Source organism: Chiloscyllium plagiosum, unplaced genomic scaffold (genome assembly GCF_037043375.1).
Source record: "Chiloscyllium plagiosum isolate Xiang-an unplaced genomic scaffold, Cpla_swu_hap1 HiC_scaffold_5, whole genome shotgun sequence".
NCBI classification, from domain to species: domain Eukaryota; kingdom Metazoa; phylum Chordata; class Chondrichthyes; order Orectolobiformes; family Hemiscylliidae; genus Chiloscyllium; species Chiloscyllium plagiosum.
In genome coordinates, this window is record NW_028270143.1 from 90655418 (window position 1) to 90677043 (window position 21626).

Sequence of the window (21626 nt, forward strand, 5' to 3'; positions counted from 1 at the left end):
TTCACTTGATCCCTCCTGTGTATACCTGACATATGCTTCCTTCTGTTTCTTAACCAAACCTCAATATCTCCAGTCACCAGCATTCCATACACCCACCAGCCTTGCTTTCCACTCCAACAGTCATACGGTCTCTGGCTCTCGTTAGCTTATCCCCTTACCTGCAAACATTTACACCAAAATCTTGCCTAATATCAAAACTAGACTTCCTCTAATTTAGAACTTCTAGATCTGGTCTACCCTTTTCCATCACTATTTTAAATCGAAGAGAATTATGGTCCCTGGCCCCAAAGTGCTCCCCCACTTCCCCAGCCTTATTTCCCAAGAGTAGGTCAAGTTTTGCATCTTCACTAATATTAAAGGTGCAACCTTCTCTATATTCACATACTGAATCAAAAAAAATGTTCTTGTACACACCTAACAAATTCCTCTCCATCTAAACCCTTAACACTATAGCAGTCCCAGTCTACTTTTGCAAAGTTAAAATCCTCTACTATTATCACCTATTATTCTTACAGGTAACTGAGATCTTCTTACAATTTTTTTCTCAACTTCCTGCTGACTATTGGGGGCATCTATTACACAATCCCAATAAGATGATCATCCCAATAATATGATCATCCCTTTCTTATTTCTCAGTTCCCTGGATGTATTTCCAAGAATAGCTTAAGTACAGCCATAATGTTTTCCCTGATCAAAAAGGGCCACTTCCCATCATCTCTTCCCCCTCTTTCTTTAGAATTTGTATCCTGGAACTTTAAGCTCCCAGTCCTGCCCATCCCTGAACCATGTCGCTATAATTGCTACGATATCCCAGGCCCACATTCATAACCATGTCCGGAGTTCATCTGCCTTCCCTGTTCGGCTGCTTGCATAGCAATAAATGCAGGTCAAGTGATCATTCTTGCTTCGCTCTGTGCTTTGTTCCTGTGTTTGACCTGCTACTTTTCCCAACTGTACCAGTCTCAGACAGATCTCTCTTCACTATCTCACTGGATCCCACCCCCTAACTTGCTAGTTTAAATCCTCCCAATTTAGATCCAGCAAATCTCCCTGCCAGTATATTAATCCCCGTCCAACTCAGGTGCAATCCGTCCTTTTTATGCAGGTCTTTTAAAATTACTAAGTAAAACAAATCTCAGTTCCATATTAACCAAGACAGATTGGCTGGTGTGAAATTTATTAGTTTATTCAATTCAAACTCCAAAAATTGCCACGGTGGTATATGCATTTGTGCTTCCAAGAACATCAGCCCAAGCCTGTGGATCTCCACTCAGTAACAATCACACAATACTAGCATTTATTCATGACACCTAAGCACCCTGATGCGAAAACTGCAACACTACAGTTTCTCCATGCATCTTTTTTCATACGTCTAAGAGGAATATTACAGTTCAATCATCTGATACAGGATACAAGACTGGTTTACTCAGGAGAAAGTGAGGACTACAGATGCTGGAGATCAGCGCTGAAAATGTGTTGCTGGAAAAGTGCAGCAGGTCAGGCAGCATCCAAGGAGCAGGAGAATCGACGTTTCGGGCATAAGCCCTTCTTCAGGAATCAAACTTCAGGAAGCAAACATTGTACAAAAAAATTAATCAAGATGTCAGAGACGTGCAAATGGGTAAATAATAAGGCAAGTTCTACTAGTTGAATCAAGATCACAGGAAAACAAGCTTAATCTGTACAGATTAGGACAGATAGCTCCACCTAAAAAAAAAGTACAGAGCTTCAGGGTCATTTTCTGTGACAGGACCAAAAATTCATTACCTCGCAATATTCATAGAATACAGAACAAAACAACACAGAGAGGCCCTTTGGCCCTCAAAGTTGCGCAGACCTGTGAACTAATCTAAGCCCATCCCCCTACACTATCCCATCATCCAGGTGCTTATCCAAGGATTGTTTAAATTTCTAATTAACTAATTTGAATTAACTACATTGGTAGGCAGGGCATTCTATGCCCTTACCACTGAGTAAAGAACCTGCCTCTGACATCTGTCTTTAAATCTCTCACCTGTCAATTTGTAGTTATGCCCCCTCGTACAAGCTGACGTAATTGTCCTGGGGAAAAAAAGACTTACACTTTACCCTACCTAATCCTCCGATCATCTTGTATGTCTCTATCAACTCCCCTCTTAGCCGCCTTCTCTCCAATGAGAAGAGGTCAGAGTCTCTCAGCCTTTCCTCATGAGACTGTCCCTCCAAACCAGGCAATATCCTGGTAAATCTCCCCTGCATCTTTTCCTTTGCTTCCACATCCTTCCTGTAATGGGGCAACCAGAACAGTATACAATATTCCAAGTGTGGCCACACTAGCATTTCGTATTGTTGCAGCATGACATTACGGCTCTGGAACTCAATCCTTCTTCCAATTCGATGCGCCTTGTTCTATACAATGCATGAACTCACCTCCATTTTTAATAACCAGCTTAAGAGGACCAAATAAATTCACTATTCCAGCAGTTTGTTGCTTTAAAACAACAGTCAACAAAAATGTTAACGGCTATTCTCAATCTTTGTACATCCCCCTCAATGTTTGACCTATTAACACATCTGAATGCCCCTCTTCCCTAACATCATTCAAGAGACAGAAACACACACCAAGAGGGGTGTAAAGCTGGGGAGGGAGGTGGGGCAGAGACAGAGGAAGGAGAGGGAGAAGTTGGGGAAGGGTGGAAAGGGGAGGAACACAGGCAGACAGAAGAGGGGCAAGCAGGGGGGCTTGCTCTCAGTAGAGGTGACCTATTTTCTGCTATTAGCATTTACAAATAACTCCCATGCCTGTCTCTTCTACCACTCCCCTTTGCCTTTTGGTCTGGACACACATTCTTCAAAACTGCTCCTCTTCCCTTCCATCTCCCCTCCATTTTACAGCAGGAATCTTTGAAACTGAAGGGCACTGTTCATGTTCAACTCAACATTGACCAATTCTCTACCTCTCCACAGATACTGCCAGGTCTGCCAACTTTCTCCAGCACTTGCCATTATGTCACTTGTACATAGTGCACTGCAGTGCACTTGCCAAGTACAAATTGCTTAAAAATCCTTGCCTTACAACACAACGCAGATCATGGAGGTCCAGGTTTTAACTCCTTCGAAAGGAAGGGAAGCATGACAAAATTAAGTTTATTTACAGAATACAAGGCACATTTGTTTTGAAAACAAAGAATTAATCCACGTACAAGGTATGCCAACAGTTTCTAAAATTACCAGAGTATTCTTGCAGAAAGTAGCATACTGGAGTACATTAACATTTTTTCTCAATGTATTCATTACCCATCCAAACCATTTACATGTAGCAATTTTTTGCATAACTCAGCGTCTTACAAGGCCAATTCAGATGGCGTTCCAAGTAGTATGAACCAGCCTGACACTTAAGACACAGCCATTAAAGGCTGCACAATGCCTTTACTGAAGGGAAATGCGTAAAATGAGCTCTGACTTGGCTTTTGTTTTATTCAACTATTTGATCTTCCTAATTTTCTTGTTAATTCTATTTCATAATTTGTTATAACATAGAATTAAGCAAGTATTCTTCATTCTAAGTCATTAGACCACAATATCCATGAATTACCTTGGCAAGGAGATTCAATGAGGTTATAGAATGGTAGCATGAATTATGACAGATCAGGAATTAAAAAATTATAGCCACATACAACGTATTGATTCAGGATTTTCAAAATGAGGATAGTCCAGTTATTCTAGACATCAATCTACATTATCCTAGCTCTTCACAATTTATCAATGTTCTCTTAACAGGACCTCAAGAAATAGCAAAGCTCCATGAAAGTTCGAGGAGAAAGTGAGGACTGCAGATGCTGGAGATCAGAGCTGAAAATGTGTTGCTGGAAAAGCGCAGGTCAGACAGCATCCAGGGAACAGGAAAATCAACGGATTCCTGAAGGGCTTATACCGAAACGTCGATTCTCCTGTTCCCTGGATGCTGCCTGACCTGCTGCGCTTTTCCAGCAACACATTTTCAGCTCTTCCATGAAAGTTCACCAGCTTTAAATTCTAAAAGGCTGATGAAAGCAAAAAAAAAAAGCAGCCTTCAACTTTACAGCACTAACTAACAAGAGGAGTCTGACAGGACATGGTTTGTTGCCTGCCAAGCAGATAACTTGATCACTTAAAGTAAAAAAGGTCAGCAATCAAGAAACAGAGACCTACACGAACAAGTTCTCCTCACACTGAAACAGATAGATTTTTTAAGCCTGCAGTCAGCACTACTTTCCCTCGTGAATTTTTGCTTTAACAACACATTGATACTTACTGATTTTACTTGTGCCAGTTATCCACCACCTCATCTATGTGACCATTCTTCACATGCAAGTATACGTTTGTGTGACAACCTTGTTAATTTTGAGGGGCATACTGCAGAGCCATATTCTATTACCACTGGAACTGAAACCACATACATTTTCAACAGGAGTGATTAAAGATTGAATGATAAACACTGGAATTTTCCATGTCTAATTCAAAAAATAAAGAAGGCCCCAGTGTCAGACAGTACTACTGGACGTTGAAATTCAGGGAAAAACAAAATTTTACGATTTAAACATTAAGTTGCGCAAATGAATTAAGTTACCCTAACAATCTGTGGAGGAAAACAAAGTATGAGGTGTTACAAATTTAACTAGTCTGTTTCCAACTACCATCTACTATCAAAGAGTTTAAGGGTTAAATTAATATTTTCATGTATCCAAAGTAATGCAGCATATGAATGATAACAAAGAAACTCCAAGAGTAAAGACCTACCATTAAAAATAAATCATATGTTAAATTAAATCATTATATAAAATCACTGATATAAAATTGCTAAAATACCCTAAGTATTAGTTAAGCATTAGTAATTACTAGACTGCTGAAACCACAGCACCCCAACTGATTAGAATTAATTCCAAAGCAAAAAATTGTTTTCTCAACTCCAAAAAGAAGACAATTACTTTTCATTCTGGTTAGATGCACTATTAAATATGATACGGAGTAAGTATGATGAACCGTTACAGTAAACCATTGCCTAAGGGTCAAAGTAAAACATAATACTTCAAGAAACATAAGCACCCATTATTTTTCAAAAAGGTTTGTACAATTTTATTCCTTTCTCATGGACAAATTTAGTTACCTGAGAAATATGGTTAATGGAAGATTCCATCCTCCGGAGTTGAGAGGCTTGAATATCCAGCAACTGGAGCACATTGTTTGCCAAAGCATTTATCTGGTAAGCAACACTCGCAAGGGACTGGGTGGTATATGCTTTTGTCTCTTCGAGGGCCTTTCTCTTGTCTTGAGCCTAGAACAAAAACAATATTTGGAATTGAATTTCTATAGCATTTCACAAAATATCACATTTCAATGTTTTTACTTTAGAAACTTAAGGATAGCAATATCAAACTAACACTTTTGCAACTCATTGACAAGTTACTGATGAAAATTGTGTTGGAACTAGCCATCTGAAGAGGTCGGTCATTATAAATAAGTAAATATGTTCAGTCTTCAAATGGATTAAGCTCTGCCTTACAAGGCCAATGCTGAGAACACACTAGCCTCTGGCAGCAAGACAGCTCCTATCCATACTAGCATAGGGAAGGTAAACCAGCATTAAACCACCATGCCAATGGCCCATGCTGAAAGGGCAGACGCATGACAAAAGAATCAATCAATCCGCAAAACAGCAGTAAAGGTACCAACTGTATCAATGCAATAAGTAAGGCAAGAAACTTTATATATATATATTTACACAAGTCCAATATAATTAAAGCTTACACTTCTAAAAATAAAATTCACTTTTCACAAATCAAGATGGAGCTAGCCATGGACAGCTGAGTCTCAATGTTGTTACGCTAAAGGGGATTCAGACAAAAAAAAGGTTACAAATAGCTTTCCCAACTGCAAGTGCTGTAACGAGGTAAATTCTAGTGGTTTATTTAATCAATGGAGACACTAATTGATTATGTTCAGCAAGTCTGGCATTTTTCTTTTTTAAAGAAAGCATTTCCAATTTTATTTTCATCCATTTTGACTGTTTGCAGACTTAGTAGGATATGACAGGAACCTAAGTCAAAGGTCTGAATTATAGACTAGCCAGTCTTACGTCGGTGGTGGGCAAATTATTGGAGAGGTTTCTGAAAGACAGGATTTATGATTTGGAAAATAATGGCCTGATTAGAGATTATTAGCAATGCTTTGGATGGGCAGGTCTAGCATGCCTCACAAGCCTTTTGAATAATTTGAGGAAGTGACACAACACTGAGAAAGGCAGAGTAGTGGGTGTGGTGGACATGGATTTCAAGGAGAAAGTGAGGTCTGCAGACGCTGGAGATCAAAGCTGAAACTTTATTGCTGGAACAGCACAGCAGGTCAGGCAGCATCTAGGGAACAGAAGATACGACGTTTCGGGCACATGCCCTTCTTCAGGAATTCTCTGCTCATTCCTGAAGAAGGGCATGTGCCCGAAACGTCGAATCTTCTGTTCCCTAGATGCTGCCTGACCTGCTGTGCTGTTCCAGCAATAAAGTTTCAGCAGCGGACATGGATTTCAGAAAAGCATTTCATAAGGTTCCCCCATGGTAGGCTCACATAACCATTAAGGAGGCATGCGATGTAGGGAAATTTGGTTGTCTGGGTACAGAATTGCCTGGCCCATACAAGACAGAGGGCGGTAGTTGATGGAAAGTGTTCAGCCTGGGAGCTTAGTAATCAGTGGTATTCCACAAGGATGTGTTCTGGGAGCTCTACTCTGACAGCTCCTTGTCAAAAGCTGTCCCTCTCTCATTTCTGGAATGTAGCTCTTTTGTCCATATTTGAACCAAGGCTTTAATGAGGTCAGGAGCTGAACGACTGCAACAGAACTCAAACCCAAACATAAGCAAACAAACAATGTGACCCTTATCCTGCCCAATACCACCTCAAATTTCAAGCAAATTAGATTGTTAAACTTGGATTTCACTTTGAGAAAGCCATGACGACTCTTAAATTGACCCTTTATTCCATGCAACTACAAATTCTATCCCGAATAACAGTCTCAAGAAACTTCCCCAACACTGAAATTAAACCGATTTGTTTGTAATTGCTGAGTTTGTTCAATAAAAAGGTTTAATCTTGGCAATTTTAGTCTTCTGACACCTCAAAAGACTGGCCAGTGACGCTGCAGTCCAAAATTCTTGGATGTATCTCATTCAATCACGGTGTTTTGTCAATTTTAAGTATAACAGTCTAGCTAACACCGATCAGCCATGATTCATTGTGACGGAAGTGGGGACTGCAGATGCTGGAGATTAGAGTAGAGAGACTGTGATACTTGAAAAGCACAGCAGGTCAGGCAGCCTCCAAAGAGCACCAAAATTGATGTTTAGGGCAAAAGCCCTTCATCATGAAGGAGGCTGGGTGCCTCGGGGTGGGACTAGGGGGAAGATGGCTGAGTGCACAATAGGTGGATGGAGGTGAGGGGTAAAAAGGTGATAGGTCAAAGGGGAGGGTGGAATGGATAGATGGCAAGGAAGATGAACAGGTGGGATAGGGCACGAGGCAGTGCTGAGTTGGAAAGTTGGAACTTGGATAAACGTGGTGGTGTTGGGGGGAGGGTGGGGGGAGGAAAACAAAGAGAAGAGGGGGAAAAAAAAAATGAGGAAACTCCCCTTTCACCAGTTTCCTCATTTTCCCGCTCTCCCCCCCCCCCACCTTATCCCAGTCACCTTCATCCAAGCCCCAACCCCCCTCCCATTTAATCTCTACATCCTCAAGCCTCCCAGCCTCACTCCTGATGAAGGGCTCTGGCCCAAAACATCAATTTTCCTGCTCCTCAGATGCTGCCTGACCAAATGCACTTTTCCAGCGCCACACTCTTGACTCATGATTCATTGTGTCCGATCTGCAATGGTATTCTTCTATTTAAAATCTTACGGTCTAACCCTTCTAAATTGGGGTTTTCTTTGTCACCATAAGCAGGGTAGCAGTTCTGTGGTAAATGCAATTGCCAAGTATTCATTAAACATGCCAGCCATGATCCTACCTCCAAATGTCTCTCCCCTATTTGGTCCCAATCTAATTCCTCTTACTATCCTTTTACTTTTTTTGTCATTCTTCTTCTTAGCTTCTCTCATTTGCTTTATTACTTCCTTTTTGAACGTTGAACAACCTACTCAGTACTAAAACTGCATTTTCTATCACACATCTGTCATGAGTCCGTAAAATACAGACAGAATTAATTAGACTATTTGGCTCAAATCTGCTCTGGCATTTTGTCACGGCTGATAGTTCTCAGCTTTGACAAAGGCTCAGTTAGACTCTAAACATCAGCTCTTCTCTCCTTATAGATGCTGCCAGACCTGATGAGATTTTCCAGAATTCTTTTTGGTTTCAGATTCCAGCAACCGCAGTAAATTTGCTTTTACCTAGTTCTCAACCCCGTTCTGCTGCCTTCTCCCTGTAACCCATTACCAATCAAGAAACTCTGTCTTAAGTACACTTTGACTTGGTCTCTACAGCCTTCTGCAGCAATGAGTTTCACAGATTAACCAACCTGTAGCTAAAGAGATTACTCATCTCAGTTCTAAAGGGTCATCCATTTGCAGAGACAGTATCCTTGGGTTCTACTTGTGGAACATCTTAGTCAGATTAATCCTATGGAGGCTGCTCAGTAACCTGTAAGTTTCAAAAACATCCCCTCATGCACCCAAAGTCCATCAAGTACAGACCCAGAGAACTCAACTGTTCCTCATATGACAAGTCTTTCATAGTATTCTCGAAAAGGGATGCGAACACTGCATTTACTTTTCTTAATTGACTGTTTTTCCCGGTTTAGAAAATAATAGACACCTATAATCTTCCTACCAAAGCACATAACCTCACGCCCCTGCTTGGTTATCTATCTGCTATTTTGTTGCCCCCTCTCCTAGCTTTTCCAATTCCTTCCGCAGACTCTCCACTTCCTGTCCCTCCATCTAACTTTGTCTCATCTGCAGACTTAGCAGTGTCCCCAGTTCCTTCATCTAGATCGTCAATGTATAAAGTGAATAGTTGTGGCCCCTAGCTAGACACTAGCTACCATCACCACAGTCTGCCTTCTGCCATTCAGACAGTCCTCTGTCAATGCTAGTACCTTGCTCCTAATTCCATGTTGTCCTACCTCATTTAGCAGCTTCCTGCACAGCACCTTATCAAAAGCCTTCTAGAAATCCAAATAAATCACATCACTGGCTCTCCTTTGTGCAACTCATTACCTTGTCAAAAGAATTCTAACAGATTGGTCAGATATGACTTCCCCTTGATGAAGCCATGCGGACTCAGCCCTATTTTGCCATGCACTTCAAACTACTGTGCAATCTCATTCTTAATAATCTAAAATCTTCCCAGAAGTCAGGTTAATTGGCCAACGCTTCCAGCTTGGTGTCCCTCCTGCCTTAAACTGGGGCGTACATTAGCTATTTTCCAATCCTCTGGAACCCTCTAACTTGAGCGATTGCTGAAAGATCACCAATGCCTCTACAATCTCCTCAGCCATCTTAGAATTCTGGGGTGTCATTCATCTGGTCCAAGTGACTTGCGATCGTCAGACCATTCAGACTCTCCCAGCACCTCATTAGTGAGGCACTACACTCACTCCACCCGGTCTCTCGAAGTTCAGGTATTCTGGTGCCTTCCACTATGAAGGTTGATGCAAAGCATCTATTCAGTTCCCCATCACTACTTCTCCTGCCTCATTTTCGATAGGACCAATGTCCACTCTGGTCTCTCTTACCTTTCTGCTCTTTAAAAAACTCTCAAAGTCTTTTTACATTAGTTAGCTTCCCCTTATATTTCACAGTTTCCTTCCTAATTGCTTTTTAGGTTTTCCTCTGCTTGCTTCACCCCCCACCCCCACCAAAAGGCTTCCCACTCCTCTTCACCACATTGTAAGCTTTTTATTTTGCTTTTATTCTGTTCCAGATTTCCCTCTTCAATTGTGCCTCATCCTACCCTTAGTCTGTTTCTTCTTCCTTTGGATGAATTTCTGTGCCTCTTAAGATTTCCTGCCATTGCTGCTTTAGTGTTGCATGGTAGGCTTTCTTTTCAAGAAACTCTGGCCAGGTCCTCCCTCGTGTTGTGAATGTGAATAGGGTATGAGTAGGTAGGGAAAGAGTTTTGTGAAATTGGGTCAGCTGAGCGAGACTCAAATCAGATAATATGCTAGAGGAGACACACACCGCCACACACCATGTAGACATGATTTGGAGACACTGTTGTTGGACTGGAGTGTACAATGTTAAAAACCACAACACCAGGTTATAGTCCAACAGGTTTATTTGGAAGCACTAGCTTTCGGAGCGCTGCTCCTTCATCAAGTGGTTGTGGAGTATAAGATCGCCAGATAGAATGTACAGCAAAAGTTTACAGTGTAATGCAACTGAAATTATATATTGAAAAAGACCCAAATTGATGGCAAGTCTCTCATCCTTCAGAATGACCACGCTGGTTTCAGTTCTTTCATATGTAAAATCGCAAAACTTTGCCTTTAAACAACCAAACCTCAAACAGATCATTGTTCAAAGCAAACTGCCCAGCTTCCAGGACAACACCATACAACCTTGTCATGGTAGATGCTGCAAGACGTGTCAGAATGTCAACACTGATACCACCATTACGCATGGGGACAACTTCCACCATGTATGTGGCAGGTACTCATGCGACTCAGCCAATGTCCCAGCTCAGTAAGCAAACCTGAGGTACAAATCTTATCAAAACTCGCTCAGGCAAATGTTGTCTACCTCAAACGCTGCAAGTAAGGATGCCCCGAGGCATAGTACATTGGCGAGACCAAGCAGAAGCGACAGCAACAGATGAGTGGACTCCGCACAACAACAAAGACAGGAGTGTTCCCTCCCAGTTAGAGAACACTTTAGTCCAGGACATTCTACCTCAGAGCTTCAGGTGACCATCCTCCAAGGCAGACTTCGAGACAAGCAACAATGAAATGTGGCCAAGCAGAGGCTGATAGGTAGGTTCGGTACCCATGGGGATGGCCTAAACTGGGACCTTGGATTCATGTCACACTACAGGTGACCCCATCGCACTACACACAGACAGATTCCTACAGACCCATACACTTACACAGACCCTCTCATTCACTCACATGTACACAGCCTCCCACACTTTTATCCCTTTACATTTGCACAGATACACACAGACACTCACCCTCACCTCTGCATTGACTTTCCCTGTTCTGTTCTCCCCCTATTTGCTGTGCGTGAAGTTGGACTCCTGAGACTTTCCATTATCCTGGAAACTTTTGAGCCCTCTCCCAATAAATTTTTGCATAATTTCCCATGCAACTGATTCAAGCCACATCATAATTTTTAAATCAACTTGTTTGCATGCATTAAGTACAGGTTATTTTGCCATGTAAAAAGTCAGGAAAAATAAAGATCTCTCATAACTAGGTGCAAGTTGAGGAATTTGTTAGGCAAGTGAATTCAGTGCTGCGAGAAAGGTGCCGTTCTGGTCTTTTGAAGAAAAGCAGTGGCCCCAGAAGGAGCTGGTGCCAAGCAACAGGGCATAAGCACAGAAACCCAGAGCCATTAAGTGAGCAGACCGACACAAGATTAATAAGTATTTCCCTCTAAACAATGACCTAGTTTATAAATTCATTGTAAAAAGTGATATAATTATGGATTACATTTGATTTAATTCATTGAACTATAGATATAACTAAAAAGAGAGATAATTTAATACTAAGCTTAGCAGCAAGTAAAAATGGTTGGCTGATGGGTGTTGCAATTGTACTACATGGGAGCTAGTAGACACCAGCATGTCTTGCATCAACCACAAAATGAGCTGGCTGCATGCCTGCATTATTTTATTTTAGAATTAACAAACTGGAATCAGAGTTCCAACAAGTGTATCAGGGACGCAGTCTTACTACCTGGTACCCAGAGTTGAACTCAACATTTCAGCTGACAGGTAAAAACAGTGACTTGCAATACAAAACAAAAAAAAAGGTATTGTTGGAAAATCTCAGCAGGTCTGGCAACATCTGTGGAGAGAAACGAACAGAATGTTTTGGGCCCAGTGACATTTAGTCCAGTTCTGAAGAGGGTTTCATTTCAGATTTCCAGCATCTGCTTTCCTTTTGGTGTTTGAGATGTCAAAATAATGTAAAATAAGTAGAAGGAATAGAGGAATTTATCTGCTTACACTACCAATTTCAAGGAATCACGTATTGTCAACCCCTTAAACGACATAGCCAGTTTTCTTACAAAGTAAATCACGAACATTATCCACATTAAATTGCATCTGTTGTTAACAGCCTTCTCAATTCATCAATTCATCATCTTTGGCAGAAAGTAAAAGTTATAAGTCTTCTTCAAATCTCACTCCATTGTATTCCCAAGACCAGGACCCAACATAAACCACAGATTAACTTTGAATGCTTGCCCTGCTTCGCTACCAGATTCATGAAATTCTTTGCATTGAATGCATTATATAAAAAAAATTCTCAGCACAATTAATAAGAGATGTCAACAATCAAACTCCAGGAAAATGCATCAGTATGTCAAGGGTTTAGGAATGGAAAAAGGACTTCAATGCTGGAGTGCACAAAGCAAGAAAGACCAATTAAAATAAAAATGTATTATTTCAGTAATGCAATAGGGAATTTCTTCCATGCTAAGTGATCGTCCTTAGCAGGAAGTAGTCAATGAGCATTTTAGCAAAATAATCAATTCAAACTGGTCTTGGTAATTAAAATTTGCTTGCAATATGGTTTCATGCAAAGGCAGTGATTGAACACGTGGCACAGTGATTAAGATGGAAAGTCTGGCTGGTTGTGCACAACCCAACAAGCTGGTGTTAAAGGGATAAAATGGATCTAATCACACACTTTGTACATGAATCCAACTACTGAGTTGAATCTGGGAGAATCTGCCCTCTCGTCAATACTAATAAAGATGCGTAAAGTCAACATGACAGATTGTGGACTCGTGGTCATTTAACTGGAAGGTAATCATCTCTCAGGCAGGAGGAGTATTGGTTAGCTCATTTGGCTAGATGGCTGGATTGCAATATACAGCGGGCACTGGTCAACTGCTTTCTTCAACGACTGCAGTCCATTTAATCTAGGTATATCCACAGGAGTTTCAGAATTCTGACCTAGTGACAGTAAACTTTAAACAGAAAAAAAGGGTATAGTGTCAAGTCAGAATGGTGTGTAACTTAGACGAAAACTGATGGTGGCAGTGCATCTTGTGGATGGCAGGCATTGCTGCCATTGCGCAGTGTGGGAAGCAGGAATACCTTGCGTTGCTTGGGTAAACAAAGCTCTTTTGTCCTGAGTGGTGTCAAATTTACACCAAAATTACACCAAATCTAGGAGGAGTACAAAATATTTCATCACATTCCTGACCTGCACCTTGAAGATGGTGAAAAGGTTTGAGGAGACAAAAGGAGAGTAATTTCCCACGTAATTCCTAGCTTCCAACCTACTTTTGTCGTCACACAGCTGGCCCAGTTTAATTTCTGGTATATGACAACCCCCAAAATGTTGTTGATACCAAGGGATTCAATGACAGTGGCACCAGAGAGTAACAAAGGCCAACGGTTAGATATTTTTTAAAGAAAGGACCATTGTTGCCACACAAAAATGCCAGACGATACTTGCCACCTATCAGCCTAAGCAGAGGTATTGTTCACACAGGCTACTTGAGCACGAGAAGGGCCATTTCAGGAGGTAGGCAAGATATTGATGAAGCAGCTGAACACAGCTGGCCCTAAGTAACTACCAAGGACCTAAGGCTCTTATGGTATGTAGAGCCAGGAGACTCAGGTACAAGTCCCACCTGCTCTAGACGTGTGTCACAACGTCTCTGAACAGGCTGATCAAAACATCTACCCAGCAGAAATTCAGCAGCCTCCAATGGCTGTCCTATCACTCGGTTCCCGTAGGCTCCAGTTTTTCTAGAGTTCTGGGATATTATCGGTCAAATAATGCCTTGATGTCAAGGGCAATCACTTTCATCTCACCTTTGCAGCTCATTTTTTTTAGCCATGCCCAAGCATGAATATCACTATGTTAGCAGCTGCATGGCCCAGGGAGAACCCAAAATGACTGCCAGTGTGCAGGTTATGGCTGAGCCAGTGGTGCTTAATATCTTCCAATACCATGCTGATTGAGCCATTCAGTGCCTATGTCATGCATTTTTTGTGGACAGGACATACTGGACAACTGTGGGCAGCAAGATGTACTGCTGCACTGTAACAGCATGTCTAGGGGTGACACTAGCAATGGAGCAGATGTCTACTGTTGCCAGAATGTTATCAGGGTCCATAGTTTTGCAGTGTCCTACAGCTTCAGCTTTTTTGAATATCACTCAATTCACTCAATAATCACATCTAAAATATTGGGGACCTCAGCAGGAGGTACAGATTACATGTTTATGCTGAACAGCCCCTTTGCGTTCAAGGATGTGCAGGCTATTGAATTAAACTACATATCATTCTGCCATAAAATGTATTTCATTAACAGAATTCACTGTAATGCAACTGACAAATTGGGAACACTTTCTGAAGCACAAATTTTTATAACATGTTGGCTGTAACACGATTAAATCACCAACTCTAAGTGCTGCTCCTAAAGCACATTTTTTCTATGACATGGGGATCCACAAGAACACAACAATCATGAACGTGTACCTTTGTCACGTGTACTCAAATGACTACTATTAAAAGTTTACAGTCACAACATTACAGCATGATCTTGGGTATAAATGTAGAGGTACTTAAGCAACAAAAAAAAAACAGTCCAGAATTACAGATCACAGTGCTGCCTTAGCTATGGTTAATGGGGGTGGGGGTGAAGACTCAATGGGTCAATTGGCCTCTTCCCACATTGTAGGGATTCCAAACACTGACGAACTGGGTTGTCCTACCAATAAGAGTGGGCATATCAATTCAATATCCTCCTTCACCATTCTCACTGCCATTCACAACTGGACTGTGCCAGGGCTGCAGGGATTAAACCTAATCTATTGGTTGTCTTATCGATTAGCTGTGTATCCGTTACTCAGCATCCAAGTTGTCCAGAGTCAGAGCTTTACTCGGTTGACATTTGATTTTTAGGTATGCATGGGCACTGCTCCTGACATGACTTCTGCACACTTCACTGCATTATTAAAATTGTCTTATCCTGCATGGAGATCAATTTATAAATTGCTTTGTGGCAAGTTAAAAACAAACAACATTCAAGAGTGGTTTTCAGCTTTGATCATAAGAATCAATGTGCTGCTGCTCCTCATTGAGCAGTGTACCTTTCCCTATCAGTTTAATGGTAAGTACAGCTAACCAATGCAGGCAAAATGCTGCTGGAGGTTACCAAAGACGGTTTATTTTATCTTGCTTTCAGGAATTACTTGAATTTTAGATCAAATTTTGTTGATACAACTGAAGCTGGTTAAGATCTTCAGGATTACACAGACTTTTAAAAATGGGCTTTGCGAAAATCACATGGATGATGATAACAGATTGCCCTGTGTAGACCCCTGGCTGGGCTATATTTCCAGCAAGACATTTTCAGCTATATTTGAATAGTGACTGGCTGGGAGAGGCACATGTTTTATCTGGTTCAGTTCAAGCAAAGCCAAGTTGGAGTAAAGCAGAGTAAAGCTTGCAGCCAAGTTGACCTCTCCCAGTTCAAAAAAAAAAAAAATGAAAACTCTGCACACCAAGTTCAGAACGAAACTGATCATAAGAATATTTCAATACTGTATTTCCTGGATCGGTTGTATTACAACTTGAGACAACTATGCATAATTAGTAACAGACCACACAAGAGTACAGAACATATTACACTTCACCCTTTGGCCTTTGAGAAAAAGCTCTTCTTTTCTCAAACCCAACCTCCAAAGAAATATTTGTAATTTTAGTTTAGAAGTTCTCTTATTATACTCAAATAGAATCCTAGTGCAATTTGATTCACATTCTGAAAATTGAGCCCATGAAATATAAATTTGTAGTTGCATGTCTAATGTACTACTTTGGTGACTTGGTCATAAAAAGACTATTGACTTTAATTATTTGAACTATGCAAAGTCTTTTAATAATTTGAGTACAAACTAGTCAGTCAGTTTTAAACACTGAAAACGCAAAATAGTTAGCCAGTACCTTCACTCCTTAAGCTTAAGGAAGTTCCACCTGATTTCTAAAAGCCAAACATGTCGAATTTGCTAACAGTATTAATGCAATCTGTGGTAGACTTCTCACAATAAGCTTTTCCTCTCTCCCCCCCCCCCCTTAAAGAAAAACAAAAATCATGGAAATTTGATTTATAACTTGTGCTTTAAATTCCACTGTTGCACAAATTGTGAAAACCAGCCTCAACAGAAACTACACATGGAACTAAACAAAATTTAAAAGGTTTAATCACTTCAAGAGTAATGTAATCTCGCAATGTTTGGTACTTCAACCATTAAAACTATTTGCTGCTTCACAATAGCTTTTGATAAGTTTTCAAAATCTGCAAGGAAGATTTGTATTCAGAAGGTTTATAATAAAGTATTGCTAAAAAAAGTGGTTTCATTTCACTAAATACAGGAATACACAATGCATCATCGCAACGTCAAAACTCCAGCAATTCCTTATCAAACTGGAATCATGGGAGGAGGACAACTAAACCTCTATTACATCAAATTTCCCTGCAGCTTTTCAGATACAAATTCTCTTGAGAAATATCATGCCATGTGAATAGAAATTATGGTTCAGCACAAATCTAATTGTGAAAGTAAAACATTTACATTTTAGGCAAAGTACATCTTCAAAAGGCAAAGCACGCAAACGGTCAATTTGATAATAGTTCCAGGTCCAATTCTTGACCCATACCAGTTAGAGTAGCAATAAGAATGCTACACTTCTCTTCAAAATCTCAGCTTGGAAAAAAAAGGGAAAAACCACCTGCCACATTCTGCAGGAGGCGCAAGCAACTGCCCTAGTTGCCCCATCTGGTCAGCATAGACAAGTTGGACCAAAGGGTTTATTTCCATGCTGTATATCTCGATGACTAATGTTATGCATGAAAAGAAAATCATTGGCGCACTTACGTTTACAGGTCATTGCTGGGCAAGTTTCAAAACAAGAGGTAATAGAAGGTTAGCGCATTTTTCCTACACCTAAAACAAAACTTCAAATGACAGCTCAGGTTTCTTGCCAAGAAATATTGCTTTCTGAAATGAACTGACACTACCAAAAGATAAAATGTTTGATTTGCACAAATATCAAAAAAAAAAAATCACAGTACACCAGGTTATAGGCCAACAAGTTTATTTGGAAGCACTAGATTTCGGAGCACTGCTCCTACTTCAGATGGTTGTGAAGCGGGACCATAAGAGACAGAATTAGTAAAAGATTAGTGTCATGCAAGTAAAATGCTATTTAACAAAGCTAGAGTGTTAAATTCTCTATTTGGATTGTTGCCTCAATACAAACACCCAAAGCAAATACAGTATTGTGAATACATACATTAACCTGGATCTTCTACACCAGAATTTAAAGTCCAGGGGAGGTTTAATAAGCCTGAACAAATTAAAATGTTTTTCAAAAACGTAAATAAAGTTCTCCAACAGCATTACTGGGGCCCTTAGTGAACGGCTCAAAAATGGAGCCAGAGTTGGAGATTGAACAGATGTCACAGTCAGACTGCGTTGTAAACTTAAAGAGACAATGCTGGAAAATCTCAGCAGGTCTGACAGTATCTGTAAGGAGAGAAAAGAGCTGATGTTGAGTCTAACTGACCCTTTGTCAAAGCTGGTCAGTTAGTCTTGAAACATCAGCCCTTTTCTCTCCTTACAGATGCTGCCAGACCTGCTGAGATCTTCCAGCATTTTCTCTTTTGGTTTCAGATTCCAGCAGCCGCAGTAATTTGCTTTTATTATGGTGTTGTAAACTTGCTGTGCTGATGCTGGTTAATATTACTCAGCAGTTGGCATGAGGTGGTTTTACTTTAATGAACTAAGTAATGCCTTGGCAAAAGTCAGTCAATTCTATTTATTGACACTATTTTCAAATTAGGTTTACTTACATTTGAGATTCTCTTACATTCTTAGTGACATTCATAGCTGCTAGCACACATTTAGCCATAAAACAGAGATACAACACTGTCACATATATAGTGAATATCACTACAGTTTAGCTTCAAGCTGACATGTAATTTTTGCACTGCGACACAAGGCCAAATAAAATCACCAACTTGGTCACAATAGTACATTTTTAAAACTGTAGTCACACTTAAGTTTCTATTAACAAATTATCCTGGAGCGACAATACTACTCCTTGCATAGATTGCACCAGAAACAATCACTACAAGTAAGCTTAAAAATGAGACAGTTCAATTCCCTTGAAACAAGATTTGAAGGGGCTTAACAGGGTAAGTGCTGAAAAAGATTGTTTCCTTTAGAGGGAAATTTCATCCCACAACCACTTGCATTGAGGAGGATAAGGGCAATGGCTACATGGGGCCGCCACCACCACCTTTAAATTCCCCCTTAAGCCACTCACCACCCTGATTTGGAAATCAATCATGTTCTTTCACGCTCACTGGTCAAAAGCCTGGAATCCCCTCCCTAAATGGCATTGTGGGTTAACCCACAACACGTGAACTGCAAGGGTTCACATTTGCAACTCACTACGGTCACAAAGCTAGTCCCTTTTTTTGGTCATAAAAGCTGTTCCTTGGCTTAAGGAGACAGAGGGGTAATAAACTGGGCTCAGTCTGGTTTGGTACAGAGATGAAAAAGATCTTGAGAGGCCTTTTGTTTTTTGTATGCAGATGAGACTTCAAGCCAAAATGTTTTAGAAGTGACTTGTATAATGAAAGGGGAGTGGTCAGCTCTCTCGCCAAGCTGAGCAGTTTTAGTTCAGCCTGAACTGGGAAGTTCAACAGGGAACTGTGTGGAAAGTCTCTTTTCTGTCCTTCAACTTCAACCTGTAAGCATGTGTTCCTTTTATACTGAGGGAGTTTGCTTATTGGGACTGTTGTATTCTGAACAGCATAATTTAGTCTAGCTGGATAGCTGGGGTTCTGTCAGGGTTCTTTATTTTGTTCGTGTTTCATTGTGTAATATTGTGAATACAATTGATCGGGTTTAAAATCTAGTAGTCAACCTAGCTAACTTAATCCAGGTAATTTTCATTGTACACTTACCGAAACCGAATTGCAAAGCCACGGTCTGAGCTGCCTGCTAAGAATGTTGAGTGGTCTGACGTAGTCCCTAACACCGCCTTCCCAAGGACAACTAGGAATGGGCAATAAATGCTGGCCAGCGAGCAACGCCCACATCCCATGAAATGAACAACTACCAACAGAATTAACACAATGTCTAAAAAGATCAAGATTATAAAAACACCAACCAAATGTTATAGTTGTGAAATATGAACAATTCCAATAATGTTTGCACTTCCTTAACAGTGGGCAAGATGTTTCGTCAGATTTGTACAAACTAGTTTTACAAGCCTCACTGATTTTTTTTTAAAAAATCACTTTTGGTTTGGAGCTGTCGGCCAAGAGCTGAAGGAGACCATCAGACGGAGTAATTTGTTTAAAAAAAAAAGTTACTTAGGAAGGAAGGCCTGGAAGCTAATTGCAGGTTAATTCTTGTTTAATTAGTACTGGAGTGGTTTTGGTTCCAGAGATGCTTTGAGCTCAAACAGATGGGAGATGTTGAATATTAACTGAGGCCTCATAGGAAGGCAACAAGTCAAACCTAAAGAAACCAAAGTTTTAAATTTATTTTGAACTGTGTTTAAGCCAAAAGGATTTTGGCTGCAAAAGCTACAGGATGGAGGTTTAATCACTCCCTGGTAAAAACAAACTGACTGCAGATGCTGGAAACCAGAGATTTTGAATTAGTGGTGCTGGAAGAGCACAGCAGTTCAGGCAGCATCCAAGCAGCAGCAAAATCGACATTTTGGGCTGCCCGAAACGTCGATTTTGCTGCTCCTCAGATGCTGCCTGAACTGCTGTGCTCTTCCAGCACCACTAACCCAAAGTTTAATTACTCCCTGGCTATTCTTCCATGAATTTGTTTAAGTGGAGAATAGAATCTCAAATAATAATAATAATTGAATAACTCAAAGCCTACTGGAAGTTTTTGCATGCACCAGTATCTTCAATCCCATGTGCCTGTGATGTTACAGATTGCAGAATCTGCTCAAGTGAGCTGCCAGTTATAATTGGTTTGTCTTCTTTCAATTGATCTTTAAACTGTCTGCTTGTCTTTGTGGGAGTGGTGACTACAATTAAATAAGATTAGGTTCAAAAATCAGACATTAGACTACCTTCTAGTTTAGAAAAAAAACAAGGACTGCAGATGCTGGAAACCAGAATCTAGACCAGAGCTGGAAAAGCACAGGTCAGACAGCATCCGAGGAGCAGGGAAAAAAAAAACGACGTTTCGGGCAAAAGCCCTTCATCGGATGCTTTTCCAGCACCACTCTAATCTACCTTCTAGTTTAAGATAGCCCTGCTAATGCTATTTGTATGATTAAGTTATATTTATAGCTTAAAAATTGTGTCTGATATTGGTTATTCAACAAGTCTGGTTAGAAGCTAATAGGTTCAATTAGGAGGGTCATTAAATGTTTTAATTTTACTATGTGTTACGAACACAAGGATTTGATTTGGCTGTCTATCTTCTGGTCTCACACTAGAAATAGGAAAGGTAGACCATTCTGCCATTTGAGTCTGCTCTGCCATTCATCGATTTATTTCAAACTTCACATTCCCATTTTCCCTGACAATTTTTGATTTCCTTGCTGAAAAACTTAAAACTTCTCCCATGCATTCCACCCCCTCCCAATTAAACAAAAACAAAAATTGCTGGGAAAAATCAGCAGATCTGGCAGCATCTGTACAAAGAACTGAAGTCCCAAAGATTAGTCAATGGACTCAATAACTCAGCTGGTCTGGCAGCATGTTCAAAGGGAAAGCAAAGTTTCTCCAGCAAATTCTCTTTGTTTCCAGCATTTTGCAATTCTTTCAGATTTTTGGTTTAATTGTTAGTTGAGCTGTTTTGGCACATTTCTCCTAGTGAGAGGAGATGCTAAATCTACACACTATAGAAGACTGAAGAAAAACACCTCTTGCGCTTGCAAAATAAATGTGTTGCTTATCTTTAAACCAGAACTGGATAAAGTTAGATTTCTAGCAAGAGACACAGACATAAAATAATAAGTTCTGATTTATTCATAGTATGGCACAGCCAAAGTGCTCAATCTCTAATTGTCCTTGAGAAAGTGGTGAGCTGTGGTCTTGAACTGCCATTAGCAATTTAGTACAGGTGCATGCACAACATTAAGTGGAGGTGTTCCAGGATTTTGACCCAGTGATACTAAGGAAATAGCAATATATTTCTTTGGCTGTACACTGTGCATCTTGGATGAGAACTTGCAGGAGTTCCTAAGCATTAACTTAATTGAGCATTGGCAAGTATCAGTACTTGAGCTGCAACAGTTCCCAATATATTTAACATGATTCAAAGGTGGGGATCAATGCAATATTTCCAAGTTTGCAGCTATGTAGACATGAGCATGAAGGATGATGTAAAGTGGTTGCAGCAGGCTAGACAGGCTTCGTAAATAGGCAAGGACATGACAGATGGAATATAATG

The 21626-nt window shown here is 40.4% G+C and overlaps 1 protein-coding gene across 11 annotated transcripts in view; it reads right to left on the minus strand.

The window, feature by feature from the left end:
- The window catches only part of abi1a (abl interactor 1a), a 131115-nt gene that overhangs the window by 91546 nt on the left and 17943 nt on the right, over positions 1-21626 (minus strand). For all 11 annotated transcript variants that reach the window (XM_043690550.2, XM_043690545.2, XM_043690543.2 and 8 more), the window contains exon 2: positions 5126-5293. In XM_043690550.2, the coding sequence (XP_043546485.1) occupies positions 5126-5293 (168 nt within the window). The remainder of the gene's footprint in view (positions 1-5125; positions 5294-21626) is intronic.